This window comes from Patagioenas fasciata, chromosome 3 (assembly GCF_037038585.1).
Source record: "Patagioenas fasciata isolate bPatFas1 chromosome 3, bPatFas1.hap1, whole genome shotgun sequence".
In the NCBI taxonomy this organism is placed as follows: domain Eukaryota; kingdom Metazoa; phylum Chordata; class Aves; order Columbiformes; family Columbidae; genus Patagioenas; species Patagioenas fasciata.
The window spans coordinates 10,202,828-10,216,930 of NC_092522.1; the positions used below are offsets into that span (position 1 = coordinate 10,202,828).

Genomic DNA, 14,103 nt, shown 5'->3' on the forward strand with positions numbered 1-14,103 from the left:
AATATTATTTATGACACTTCATGCCAATTGTACTTTATAATGGTTTTGTTGAAATATTGTGAGTAGTATTGGATATTTGATTGAATCTGAATGAATATTCAGTTGAATGTTATTATTCAAGTATTGACTCAATGTGTCTTGGCATCCCATCTTTGTGAGAGCTGTTCTGTTACAGCAGTAACGTAAAAAAAGTAAAAAGCTGTCTTTCAAAGAAAAGTCTGATGGTTTAAATAAAGGTGCAGTTGTGATTTATTGTCATTAAAGTTGTACTCTGGCCTACTGTGCCAATTTTCTGCCTTTGACCTTCTTGCTTCTTCTCAGTCTGTTTGTTCATTGCCTACAAACCTCATTATAAAATTCTGAGGCAGAAGGGGATGACTGCTGTCTTGTTTTAAAAGCTGCCTGCATTGCAACACCACCCTACATTTCTCCCAGTGAGAAGTTTTTCCCCATGGTATATCCCTGTCTGAATTTACATGGAGACAGATGTGGTGTCAAACTGATTATTTTAAAACAATGCAACTTAAAGCTGTACTTAGATCTACTTGGCGGAGCTCGCTGTGGCCCACCTAAATATTTACCAGTCAGCTACATCAGGAGCTGGTTGCTGTGGCTTGTGGTCCCACTGTACCTGAAACAGGTACATGGGAACCAGGTAGACAATAATACCTATAGAAGAATGATGAAGAGTATTAGATCCTTTGAAAGGGCAGGTTTATGAGTTCATGAATCTTAAAAAAAAAAATGCTGTTGTCTTTAGGTCAGCTGTGTCAGTCACCAGAAAATGTTTTAAGTTATTGTAAGGTACACTTTTCACCGTGATCCTCACAGTTCCTTGGTAAGCTGATAATTAGGAAGGTGGTAAAAATACTTTTGCATGTGGGTGACTGGAAGAGAATCAAAGGGTATGTGAAGGAAATGAGAGCTCCAAATAAATATATGGACCTGCCACATTCCCCTTCAGCCCTTGCTTCCTGGTTCTTGAAAGTCCTACTGGTAGTAAGACTCTGTGGTGTAGCTTTTCCACTGTTGCTTGTATTTTGACACCTGACACTTTGATCCAGCCAGCAAAATCTGAGATGCTGAACTTTGCTTGCTAGACTGTGTTTTGTTTCCAGTGTCACATCCACAATTAATATATTCATATTCAATTCTATAGATGAAGATATTGGGATCCACCAGTACTATGACAAGAAAGAATCAGGTAAAATATAAATAATCATAACTAAAACTAAATAAACTTTACAGATGTTCAATATACTGTGACACAGGCTGTTTGCGTTGAAAAACACAACTTCGAATTTTGTGTTAATGTGTGCCTCTGTATTTCTGTAGAGTAAGGAAACACAGAAAAATATTTTATCTTTATATCAGAGTATTTAAAAACTTCTTATTCCACAGAAGAAAAAAAATGGAAAAATATTTACGTAAAAACAACCTAAAAAAACTTAAGTGGGATTTTATATCATATTTTCTATTCTATTCAGCCCTTTCACCTGCTGCAGAATACCAAAAGACCATACTAGCATCATGGTGAGGGATGGAGCAGGGCTGGGGTGGGCGTTTGCTGAAATCCCAGCAGAGGGCACCTTGAATGCACTGAGGACCATGAGCCCTGCCCTCCTGCATCCCTACCTGGCCTCTGAAATGGCCATTTCAGAGCGAACGATCAATTTTCTTAATCTGATTAATCCTGTTAATCCTAGAAGTTTCAGAGTGGGCCAAAAGGTCTGTTCAGCTAGAGTTACTCCCTCTTTTCGTCTTGGTGGGCAGGCTGGAGCAGAGGCTCGTGTGGGCATCCTGCGGGCTGCGTTTGGTGGTTAATGCGCTGTCTCCGTGGCTCTGCTGACAGACTGACTTCGCTTCTCCTCTGGGTTCAGTCGCAGCTCGCTTCGCTATCTGATGAGACTGGAGGCTCAGTAATGCCAGCCCACCTGTGGGGCTGCATAAGCCTTTCTTTCACTGCAAATTTAAGATTATCTGCCTTACGAGGTGAAAACATCAGGGCTGTCTTAATTTTTTGCAAATTTCTGTATTTTATCAAACTGTATGAAACCTCTCTCTAATATTAATATTTGCTGACAGCAGTTGTGAGGATTATCATTCATCTTTAGACCCTTTCTATCCTTTAGCATCAAAGATGAAGCACGGTTACTTAGAAGAGAAGCAAAAGCTAGCAGAATATAAGGATATTTTCTGAATTTCTTGTTACAGTAAGACCAAATTATTAAATTGGATTGGTGATGCCCCTGGAAAACCGTTAAAGTAACCTCAGACTGCTTCCAGTGTAACTTTCTGCACATGCCGTCTAAGAGAGATGGTTACAGAACTACACAGCACAAAACAATTCAAAAGTTGTAATTATTCAGTGCTGGTATATTTGCAATCTGTTCTTTTCTGTGTCACCAAGCAGGGTAGTGTGTATTACTTCTCAAACCCATTGTCAAGAGGAATCACAAAAATAATCACAATTATTTTCCTTATGAAATTTATTCAGCATATGAGCAATAAACATTTTCCCAGTCAGCTCTGGAATTGAAATACCAACTGCCTCAAACCTGGAAATTATAACTAAAATACTTTCAGCCAAAATCAAATTCCAGGTTAATAATCAGCTGCCTTCACAGAAGGCTTTTAGCTTTGAAACATTTATTACACTGTTCCTGCATTATCTGGTTAAAAGCAATTTCAGTTTATGCTATCACACACCAGTACTGTGACAGTTAAAGATTTTTATATTAGCACAACTTTTTTTTTAGTCAGGTTTTACAACTCCTGCGTAGTTATTATTGCTCAGAGCATTCATTTACGTTCAAACATTATTAGATGACAACTCTGAAAAATCTAATTGATTTTTAGATTACTTCACAAAGTAATATGTTTGCTGTAAGAATTGCCTTAACACTTTATCTTATCATGATGAAAATTCACATGGAATTGTGTGGGCATTTGAAGGCGAAATGTGTTCAAGAAGGATAAGTTATTTGCAATGCCATAAGGTGTGTTTGGAGCAGGTTGAAACTCCACTAGGGGTGGGTATGAAGGTGCACACAGCCATATGGTAAATCTACACCTGTTCTGTAAAGGTGAGGAGATGAGAAAGGGTCATAAGTAGGGAAGAACATAATGGATTTCTGTCCCTTGTACTGTGGGCACCATTATCTTACAGGCACTGCCTATGAAAAAAGAAACAGACACAGGTAAACCCCGTTATACAGAAGCCCCAATTGTTATGTTCTATTTGTGTGATATGCAAAGGTAGCACAAGCTGCTGTACCTTGTTGCTGTAAATTTAGGGGTGGCCTAGGCACGATGCACGGTATAACACATTTCTTAAAGAAGAGCACTGGGTAACTTTGTTCACAGCTACTGATTTGTTATGTGTAGTTTGGTAACTGTACAGGCAATTTCCCATTTTTCATAAGTGTATTTGTGAAGGCGCCCATTGAAAATGTGATCTTACATGCCTAATTAATATTATCATAACAGTTCCACCAACACTGGCTTCTGTCCAATAAAATACAAAGCGAAGTTGTATGTTGGTGTGCTTTTTTGTTGATATATGAAATCCTTCATTTTTTCACTCTATAGCACTTCTATTGTAAGCTCCTTTTTGCAGGGAGGTTTAAACACAACTGTTAAGTTATTTAGTCTGGAAGTTGGCATACAAACTGATAGCTTGGAGCTTAAAACTTTTCATCAGATTTCCTTTAAATAGGCTAGATTCTGAAAAGACAATGTGTTCTAGTTTCTCATAGTTTTTATTGTATAGTTATGAACAAAAAGCTGCTCACTTTTAAATGATGAAATCTCACAAATTATTGGGGCCTGATTTCAGCCATGAGACAAGTCAATTACTAGCAACTCCAGAGGAAGCTTTGCATCCTCATTTCCGGATTAATGTATTAGGCCAGAATTTTCATGATAGTTTGCTAAATGTTAATAAATTTGATGAAGGCCTATAGCAATTGTGCAGTTTCTGGTTTGCTTGCCTTGGCATATTCTTCAGACAGAGTTTTCAAGAACAAATCCTAAAAAATAACTGTACCTTATAAGTTATTTTGTTCACAGTTACCTGTTAATACCTCTATATATGCACACATTTGTGTATATATATTTTGCAGACACATTAGTGCCTGCTTTTTGAAATCAGGCAATGAAATGCTAGTTGAAAAGAATAGTATCTGTTAAGGATTTAATAACTTGAATCTGAGTTAACATCCTGAATGTGAGGTGCTTTCTCATTGCAAGCACTCAGCAGCTGAGTAAGATGTTATATCCTGAGAGCTTTGTACACAATTGCCATGGTGAATCATGGTCAGTGTGGATATTTCCTGCTAATTGTTCCCACGACAGAGCTTTTCAAAAGGATATAATTTCACAGTACAAACAAATAGAAACCATAGCCATTTCGTTCCAGTTATAGGTAAGTTTTACATTTAAGGTAACTCCTAGAAACCTTAGTTTTGTGTTTCCACGGAAAAGGAAGCTGAACTTGAAGAACTTTTTAAACGCATAAATATATATTTCTACAGATATATATATATACACACAGTTGCCTATATATGCACATTTCTGTGTTTGTGGGTTTGTTTTTTTTTTTTTACTTTTATTTGCCAGCTCGAGATTATCCTTGGATACTGAAAAACAAGCGACCAGACAAACTACGAGAGACACTTAAGGAGGTAGAGGTATGTTTCAGAAAGTTTCAAGTACAGCAACATCTAATCCGGTTTTCAAACCTCTTTCAACAGCTTTAATTTTCATAAAGATCCAACTCTCCCAGTGATGATAAATGTGCTTTTGTCTGGCGAGCTGTTCCAAAACAGCTACATCTTTGTGTGGCATGCTTCATCTATGAACTTGAAAATCAGAAGTATGTTAACCAATAGTGACAGTGTGTACTGCCAACTCCGCTCTCTGTTTTCTGTTGTCCTTTAGGAATTAATGCAAAGCAGTCAATGTATGCTGAGCAAATGGAAGAACAAACATATCTGTCAGGTAAAATGTTTTGACAGGTTCTTGCAATGTTCAGCCGGTGGAGCCGAACAGCCATTCAGTGATTGATGTAATAGTGTTAAAATGTTCACTAACACAGAAAATCATTGGGATTTTTAATGTGTGGGCTCTTATTACCCAGGTTGTGTTTATTTAAATGTCTAACCTGAAATAGATGCTACAAAACAATGATCTGTTTCTTATCAACAAGAAAAATTAAATTTAAAGGGCCCTGCCTCTGAGATATTAGTATTATTTGGGGAAAATGAAGTTATTCTGTACTTCAAAATAGCATGCTAAGGGAACAGTTAAAATTTTTTTTTTTTTGTATCTTAATTATTTATGTGTCAGTCGCAAATCTTTTTACTTTGTGCTTGTGTAATATGGGAGGGAAGCTATAACTCTAAACCCGCTAAATACTTAATTAAGTTGTGGAACAAAATATACTGTGACGTGTGACACACATGTAACTATGTCCTCTGGCTATATAAGTTCAACATATCGTGTACAAGAAACAGCTTTTCACACCCTCTAACACAGAACAGTAGGGTAGGTGGGAGATCTGAACATGAACGTGGTCTATCTCCTTAATAATGAGCTTGTTCTGAAAAACATATGTAATGTATTTTATAAGTTTCTGCAGTCTTCATTATTCATTAGGAATGTGCATCATATTTGAAGTTGCTTTGGCATGGGCAATACTTTTAAACATTACTAATACTGTTTCTAAGAAGAAATTTTGTGTTCTAACTGTCATGCTTTTTTAGATTGCTTTTTTTTCCTTCTAATTCAAGCAGTTCCAAATGTGTGTCAGCAGGATGGGTATTAAATATTAGAATATTATACAGCTGAAATTCCAGAAATGTCTTTAAGAACAGCAAAACTTTTGAATACCTGACATGCCAAATAGTATATAGTCTTTTTGTATCAATAAGATAATACATTTACTTATCAGATATTATCGCTAGTAAAGGTATATAATTCTTGTACAGATTACGTAGTATGTATCTGCAAATGTTAATCATCTGGAACTGATTTAAATATTAATTGTATGCTAATTTAGAGGACTATTTTTTCCTGTTATTATTGTTGTAATTAGGAAAGGAATTTGGTTAAGAAATACTGGGTCAATTAGCCATGAGTGTATTCATCTGCTGCACAGTTTTCTGTCTCCATTTGCTTTCCTTGTCCATTCTCCTTCTGACATTTTCATTCCCTTCCCATCTGTCTGCATCCACTGGCATTCCTTACCAATGCACACTTCGGAACAGCGAACTCCTTGCCAAAATTTGATCATCCTGCCTTTATAATATAACACCTTTGGTTGATTATCAATTCTGTGTAAAATTCTCATTTTACTTAGAATCCTCTAAGTAGTTTCAGGCTTACATTAAAAAAATTAGACAAATACAGTTTTACTTATTTCTTGTACAAGATGAGAAAGGGAAGAGAGGGATGTTTTTATCTTAGTATGTTAGGTTTGGCTCTATATTGGATTGAATCATGTAAAGGGGGAGCTTTTTTAGGGTTTTTTAGATGGCTTATATAACCAGAGTATAAGTGATAGTATAGCTTATAATGTAGCCAGAGTTGAAGTTATAGATAAAAATCACAGTTATGTTTCTGTCCTTAAATTCTGATCTTGGTTTCTCAATCACACACAAAAAAAGGTTTTTTATATAATAATGGCTGATAATTGAAGTCTGCAACAGGGTTTAGAATATTCTGCCAAAACAATTGTGTTATTCCACTTTCCGTCTTTCTGAAAATATAAGCTCTCCAACAAATGAAAATAAACCAGAGAAAAATGAATAATTTGAGAGAGTCTAGAACAGAAAAGCTGTCTTCTATCAATGTCTATGTTTGTTTTTCTGCTGCTCATTTGTCTTTGACCATTTTGCAGGAATATCTGAACACTCCTTTTTGGATACAAATGTTCTGAAGCTTCCGGAAAAAAAGTTGTACATTTATCTTTTTAGTTCTAAGTAGAAAACTAATTAACTGTTTCAGCAGAAAGTGCTTATCGCATAATGGTGTAATCTATGTCATAGCACTACTGTCTTCACATTCTATTTTGGATGGATACCAGAGCAGCTGCTAGTGGAAAAAGAAGAGTCCATGTTTGCATTAACTTTCAAGTGTAATAGAAAGCAACATGCCAGACAAACAACATGGAAAGCATGTAGTGAATTACCCTGACTGTCATAATTTCAATGATTTGGGCTAAATCTGAGTATATGGTTTAAGTATAGGTTTTTTTTTTTTTTCAGTCTTTGTTTTTTAATAGCAATACAATGTCATAAATTCATTATACAAATTAAAATGTTTAACTCAACAGCCATCACATTTTTCAATAAGCGTTGCGTGTATTTGCATCTACCATACCTTTAGCTGAACCAGGAAGAGCTCCTTTGTGTTGTAATAACAATGTGCTATCCAAAAACTCAATGGCTGTCTTACCTTTAACAAGACAGAACAAATCAAAAAAAAAATCTGAAAGATGATACAATGATAACAAGGCTGTCATTTAAAAGAGTGGTATGATTTCCCTCAGATTATGTGACAAACAAGCATAGGATTGCTGCTAGTGTGGCTTCTGGAACCTAAACTTCACAATTCCTAATCCCTCACTTCTTCTTCCTCCAGCTTCTAACTATCCCACAGGCAAAAAAATTGGGACTATAAATTTAAACATGCATCAGCTAAAAATAAATGTGCCTTTATGTTAACTGTTTGTGTGCAAATGACCAATTAGATTTCACACATATGCCTCAGTGAAAAATTATGTTCAGTTTGCATGCAGATTGTCTTGCCCATTGTATTAATGTATTTCTCAAAATTAGCTCTTCTATACGAGCTTGTCTGGAACTACTATAATGCTGGCCCAGCTTTCTACCTTTCTTGATGTTTCATTTCATGCATCAAAATTTCTCCTATTACTATATATATATATATATGTGTGTATATATATACACACACACAATCAGTGCATTAGAAGTTTCCTATTTACTTCCTTGTCCATTGACAGAAAAAAAAATCCATTGACCTTTATTTTTACAGTCTTAAGTATACATTCTGGTACTGCTTAGAGCTTCTGAAATAGGTGATGTGTCAGTTCATGTAAACATAACCTAAACTGTACAGGGATTTTTGTCACAGAGCTTGCTCTCCTATTTAAAAGAGCTTAGTTGAGCCCTAAAGGACTGAGGTCTTTTCTTTAGGTCTGTTCCTACTTGTTCCAATACATTCTGAATGCACACCATTTTTGTATGGTACTTCTGAACCCCAACTTTGATGACCTGTGATGAGTTGCTGAAATAATCCTGTAATCTTCAGTTGATGTCAAAGAAAAGAAAGATGACAGAAAAAAAAAAAAAGACAAGAAGTCTTTACAATAACATGGCACTGTATTATTAATAATTAAGTAAGCATTTCACTCCTTGGTTTTCCCTGCCAAGGAGTATTAATCTAAGGAATTAATTTTATCAGTATTGTTGAGTTTACTCAGCTCTGGCTTCCTCTTGGTCTCCTTCTCTACTTCTTTGGAATGCTTTTAAGTTTAACCACAAAATCATGGAATCAGTTCTATGAAATTATGCCATAGCTTCAGTTTTGGTTTTACACTACTAGATAGTAAATGTTAACGATATCTAGCCGAAATGTTTGATTTCCAATTGCTTTTAGTTTTACATTTGTATTACAATGTGGAATTAAGCACATGCCAAAACAGAATTATTTTATTGTATGAAACCCAAGCACGAGCTGTGAATCGTATCAGTTACTGCTAATGAAAAAGGTGCATATATTCTTTGCTAAATTACTTTGATTTGATTTAATTTGATTTGTGTTGCAATTTACGTGTGTGTGTGAACACTTTTTGTTACCATCATTGACATACTTAGAATGGGATTCTGAATTGAGATGCTCAGCAATATTTGCTGACATGGCTTGTAATATCAGCTACCATGCCCATAAGCAAACTGATTTAGCAAGACATGGTGACATACTGTAGCACATCTGATATCAAAAGCAGGACATTCTGGCTGGAATACATAAGAAGCTAGTACCCATCACCAGTTACTATGAGGAACACTGCCCTCATATTAAATTCTTTTGGTTGCTTTTGATCACAACCATTAATGTGTTTTGTGGTTTTAGAGATTTGGAGCTTGAAGTACAAATGCATTGATTATTGTGAAACAGTAACATGTAACAACAATAACTTCATCTGTAATAAGGCATGCAACAGAGTAATTATGGTAGGGTGGCTAAGAAAGCAATCTGAAATGAAGAGGTGGGGAAAAACCCTGCAAACCTGCTTGAACAAGAAATGCTTTGCAATTCTCTTCTCCTTTTGCATATTCCTTTGTCAGCTGGGCTCTGTAAGGGAAAACAGTTTGCAGCAATGTTGTTGTTGTTGTTTTTTTTTTACAGGCATTTTTTCCATGTCTCCCAATTTTTATCAGATAGAAGCAAATCCTGGCTTTGCTCTGCAGGTGTCTTTTTAGGTAGAAGGGCTGATAAGCAGCTAAGCTACATGAATGAGGAGTCAAGGGCTAAGGCTGCCGAGGATAAAGGAATCCACTGAAGTGCATGCCTAAGTTCTACCAATGTCCATAAGCCTTGAACCTGTACTTAAGTCCTTTGATTAATAAAAAGTAACTCAAATACATACTGAAGCACTTTTTGCTTGGGGAAGAGAAGGGCTAAGTTCTTCCCTTGAGTATCTTCTGCTCCTTCTTATGTCTGTCTTGCCCATTGAAGAACCATTGGCACACAAATTGCGTAATTCCTTCTGTCAAAGTCTTCACAGTCAACTCCTCAGTAACACAGAAATTAAGTGTCACTTCCCTCCCAGCATGTAGACCAGATGCTCAAACATTTTACTTGGGCTCTGTTCAAGTACAAAGGCTATACTTATTCTTCCAATAGGTATGAAGTCATACTTTCATATTTTGTTTAGGAACACCTTCAGACTGTTAAAGCTGTAGAGATGACTCTTCTTGTTTCTATTTTTCACATTGCGGTACTTCACTCTGAAAAATTGGTGATGTGTTTCATTATTGTGAGCTTCTTTCCCTAACTTGATACCTGTTAGATGGAATGACTTTGTGCCTTGTGTAAATAATGCCTCTTATGTTTGCTTTTATTCTTTAGCAATGATGGGCAATTCCCTTGAGCAGTACTTTTTGGTGTTGTATCACTGTGTATCTTTGTTCAAGCCAAGTTTGCAATCTTCCCAATTTGCTTTATAGTCATTCATTCATGCTTATGATTGAACTTCTCCCATCTACCACCCATACGATCTTAACCATGCAAGCTTATGTATAACAGCACCTAAATCTTATTATCATATGACAGTCTGCATAGACTACACAGTGAGTAAGGAACTGAAATAGTGAAGTTTCAGTTTGAGCACATAAATATTTTCTGTTTTACAGAATATTTTTGATGAAATAAAATATAGAATCATAGAATCCATGAAATCATTTTGGTTGGAAAAGACCCTTAAGATCTTCAAGTCCAATGGTTTAAGTAACACTGCCAAGTCCACCACTAAACCATGTCCCTAAGCACCACATCTACATGTCTTTCAAATACCTCCAGGAAGGTGACTTCACCACTTCCCTGCTTTATTTAGATACCTGCTTGTATTTAATGGTAAACTTTTAAGAAGGTTTGGGGATTTTTTTTTTTTTTTTTTTTTTTTTTGAGACCTCCTTCTAATCCAAAGGATTTTTAAAGAGAGGTGGAAGAAGTACTGACCTTACATGGCCATATAGTGTGTAAGGTCTTTGATTTATTTTTAAAATTTAGACTCTAAAGTTCAGAGAGGTAAGGACTTAAACCTGTGGAGCACAAGTATATTGCCAACCATGGTAAGTTATTATAGCAGAAATTTGTTAAATTAAATTTGAAGTTTTGTCTAAATATCTCAAACTTCTGTGGAGAATAATGGGAATGTTTTGCTGTAAAAATAAAGGAGGGAGCACAATGGAAGAAAGAATAAAAGCCATGGAAATATTATTTTTACCTACTGTTGTACCATACTGGGTAGCATAGAGAGATGTTATGCAATATTGGAAATACATAGCATTGGTTTAATGACTAGTTTCATAGATGTAAAGCAAAGCACACCTATTGGCACATTATTTTATATTTATATAAGTGTCATCATACACTGGAGCAGTTTTGATAGATTTCTATTCCAGCTCTGTAAGAGGTGTGATTTATGTCATTACCAGGAAATTAACATATAGGCATGAAGTGAATTTACACATCTAAGAGATAAAGAATCCTTATTTGTTGCTCTCAATCCAGGAGTTGGCAAGCATGTCTCTAGATAACGTATTGGATGGACATATTAGATGTCAGCAGAGTGACAAGCATGTGGCTGCGTTCAGTAACGCAGTCATTCAAGGTCACTGACCACCTACAGATGAAAACACCTTTTTCTCTGTGTTTTGCCTCTCTTTACCTGGATGGATGGTATATATCCCTACTCTCTCAGGTAAACCTAGAGACCACAAATGGACTTCTGATTCACTTAGCATATTCTCCCAGGTTAACTCCAGGATGGTCTTCTCAGGCTCTGCAAGGCAAGGAAGTGCGAGAGCAACCTACCATGACAGTAACATTTTCCAAGGGGAGAACTTAACTCCCAAGCAAAGGCATTGGGGAAGACGCAAGTCCAAGAGTTTATTTATATGACTGCACCAGCTCTCTGCCCAGGGAAGTGGAGGTGTTTAAAAGACGTTTAGATAAGGTTCTTAGGGACATGGTTTAGTGCTAAAGTTAGGTTATGGTTGCAATCGATGATCTTATGGGTGTCTTCCAACCAAAATGATTCTATGACTCTTGGTGGTACATAACACTGAAGGATTTGGAGTGTTTTACTCTTTTATGGCAGGCTGAATTTAGAACTGATCTTTCTAGAGTATTTATGTAATTTTTCTTGATCATTGCTTGCATCATAGTTTGTCAACTTCTGGGTTTCAATCCTCACTTGTTCAACTAGGTTCTTTGGACAATTATAGCTAACTGTAGTCAGACCTTGCTGGACTTAACGTTATCAAGCTGGAAATAAATTGTGATTTTATCTAATCTAACTTCAACGTAAGGATAAATTGAAGTTTCGAAAGATTGTAATAGAAGCTGTGCAAGTGTAACTGTGTCTAACATTTTTACTAGGACAAAATCTTAAAGGACATCTGTCATGACAGAGAATATTGAAACATTGTCTATATATATTTATCAAACAAATGCTTGGTTAGACTTTGGCAAGATAGGAGATGATAGTTTGCTCTTAATAAATTCACATCACGGGTATTTTTTATTTTTATTTTGGACATCACTAGAGTTTCTTTTCCAACTCTTGTGAATTGATGGGAAGATAGATTGGAAAAATATTGGTTAAAGATATTAGTCATGGCAGGAAGGTAATTTATTTTAAATATGCTTATCCTGTTCTTTGCTACAGAGAGTACAGAGCTATAGTAATATAGCAAAGTATGTATAACTGAGAATTTTCATAGCTAAATTATTGGGAGCAGAGCATTGCACAAGAGGCAAGCCCAATTAGATCACTCCTGTCCCCCAGCACTTTTTTCTATTATACAATAGAGTAGATCTCACTGCAAGGAAATTTACCTGCTGTTTATGTACCAGTGTGTTGTACTAAAAAAGTATATTGCAATGATGTTTGTCTCACAGCTTTGTTATAAATAAAAAAGATACTTTTATGCCAAATTCTACTACAAGAGCAAGTATTTCTCTAGTGGTAAGATTTTTTAAAAGCACGGACATTTCTTTAAAAATCTGCTGTTAGGTAGAAGAAAGAGCTGGAGTCCCAGGTTTCTTTCCTTTGCTGAGCCCTTTGTTTCTTCACTGGTCTTTCCACTGAAGGTTCCTTTGGCAGAAGAGATCATTCACAGAACCACAGAATGGTTGGGGCTGGAAGGGACCTCTGAAGATCATCCAGTCCAACCCACTTCAGCAGGTTTAGGGCTGATACAGCTTCTGCTGAATGAGTAACGACTTCTGTTTTTTACTGATTAGAAGGAGATGAGTCTGGCTGCCAGAATGAGTCCTTCAGAACTGCTGCCATGTGGCAGGAACGAGATCTGGTTTGAAACTTTAACTTATACACCGAGGTCATCCAGTCTAGCAGCTTGCAGGATCAGAGGTGGCACTGGAAGATGAATTAAAATACACTTGTGTTTTCAGTACTGCAAGTGAAGATCAAAGTCACAATGGTGATGTTTTCACTATTTTTACCTCAAGGTCTTTGTAGAAATCATTTTGGCAATGAGTTAAACAATTCCTATGGTCAGATATTTTTTCTTTGTAAATCCTGACTATTGTTTACCGTGTTATTAAGAAAAAATTCTCTCTAATAACTCTCTTCATATACTTCTGCTACTGGAGTAACTTGGTAAAGTGAGGTCAACTCACAATGGAACAGGAAATTTTAGGGGGTTTATTTTCTGAATTTCTTTTCTGTAATAGTAACATCTAGAAAATGACTAAGTTTAATGGTGTAATTATGCAAAAAGAAATGGTTTTCATAACTCCTTCCACTGAGCATTCTCTCTCTCATACAAGATATGGCATCAGAAGGAGCAGATAAGTACTGTGATTCAGTCTTCAAGACTATATGTATCATTTAATTGAGATTAATTAGGCAAAAACATTCAGTTAACTCTGAAATAAGCCTCTGAATATTCTGTCCAATGGTTTTAATTCCTTCTTTCTAAGAGAAATGTCTTTAACTTTGTGCCTAGGAGTACATGGTTTTATTAGGAGCCCATGGCTATCATTGCAGTAGGCCACCATTATTTAAGTTAAACAATAGATGAATGGTCAGAAATAACAAAAACAGTAAAAAGGCACTAGTTTGAATCTGTGGTAATAATATAAAATTACATGAAGCCCAACTTTGTTTTTCCGTGCAGGCTATGCAGTTATTTTATGCAGGAAAAATCAGGTCCATGGATGAGAGAGTGATTGGCATCATCCCTTTACTCATTCAGGACAAAAATGTTATTTGTTTTTTAACAAACTAATTCAGTACATTTTCTACAACGTTTGGGGACTTAGCACACA

General features: G+C 36.0%; 1 protein-coding gene across 14 annotated transcripts in view; it reads left to right on the plus strand.

Annotated features, from left to right (window-relative positions):
- The window catches only part of WDPCP (WD repeat containing planar cell polarity effector), a 157,421-nt gene that overhangs the window by 51,867 nt on the left and 91,451 nt on the right, over window positions 1-14,103 (plus strand). For 7 of the 14 annotated variants that reach the window (XM_071805737.1, XM_071805738.1, XM_071805735.1 and 4 more), the window contains 3 exons: window positions 1,160-1,204; window positions 4,621-4,691; window positions 4,942-5,001. In XM_071805737.1, coding sequence (XP_071661838.1) covers window positions 1,160-1,204; window positions 4,621-4,691; window positions 4,942-5,001 — 176 coding nt within the window. Of the gene's footprint in view, window positions 1-1,118; window positions 1,205-4,620; window positions 4,692-4,941; window positions 5,002-14,103 lie in introns of all 14 variants that reach the window. The other 7 variants (XM_071805739.1, XM_071805741.1, XM_071805745.1 and 4 more) reach the window with 7 other exon arrangements.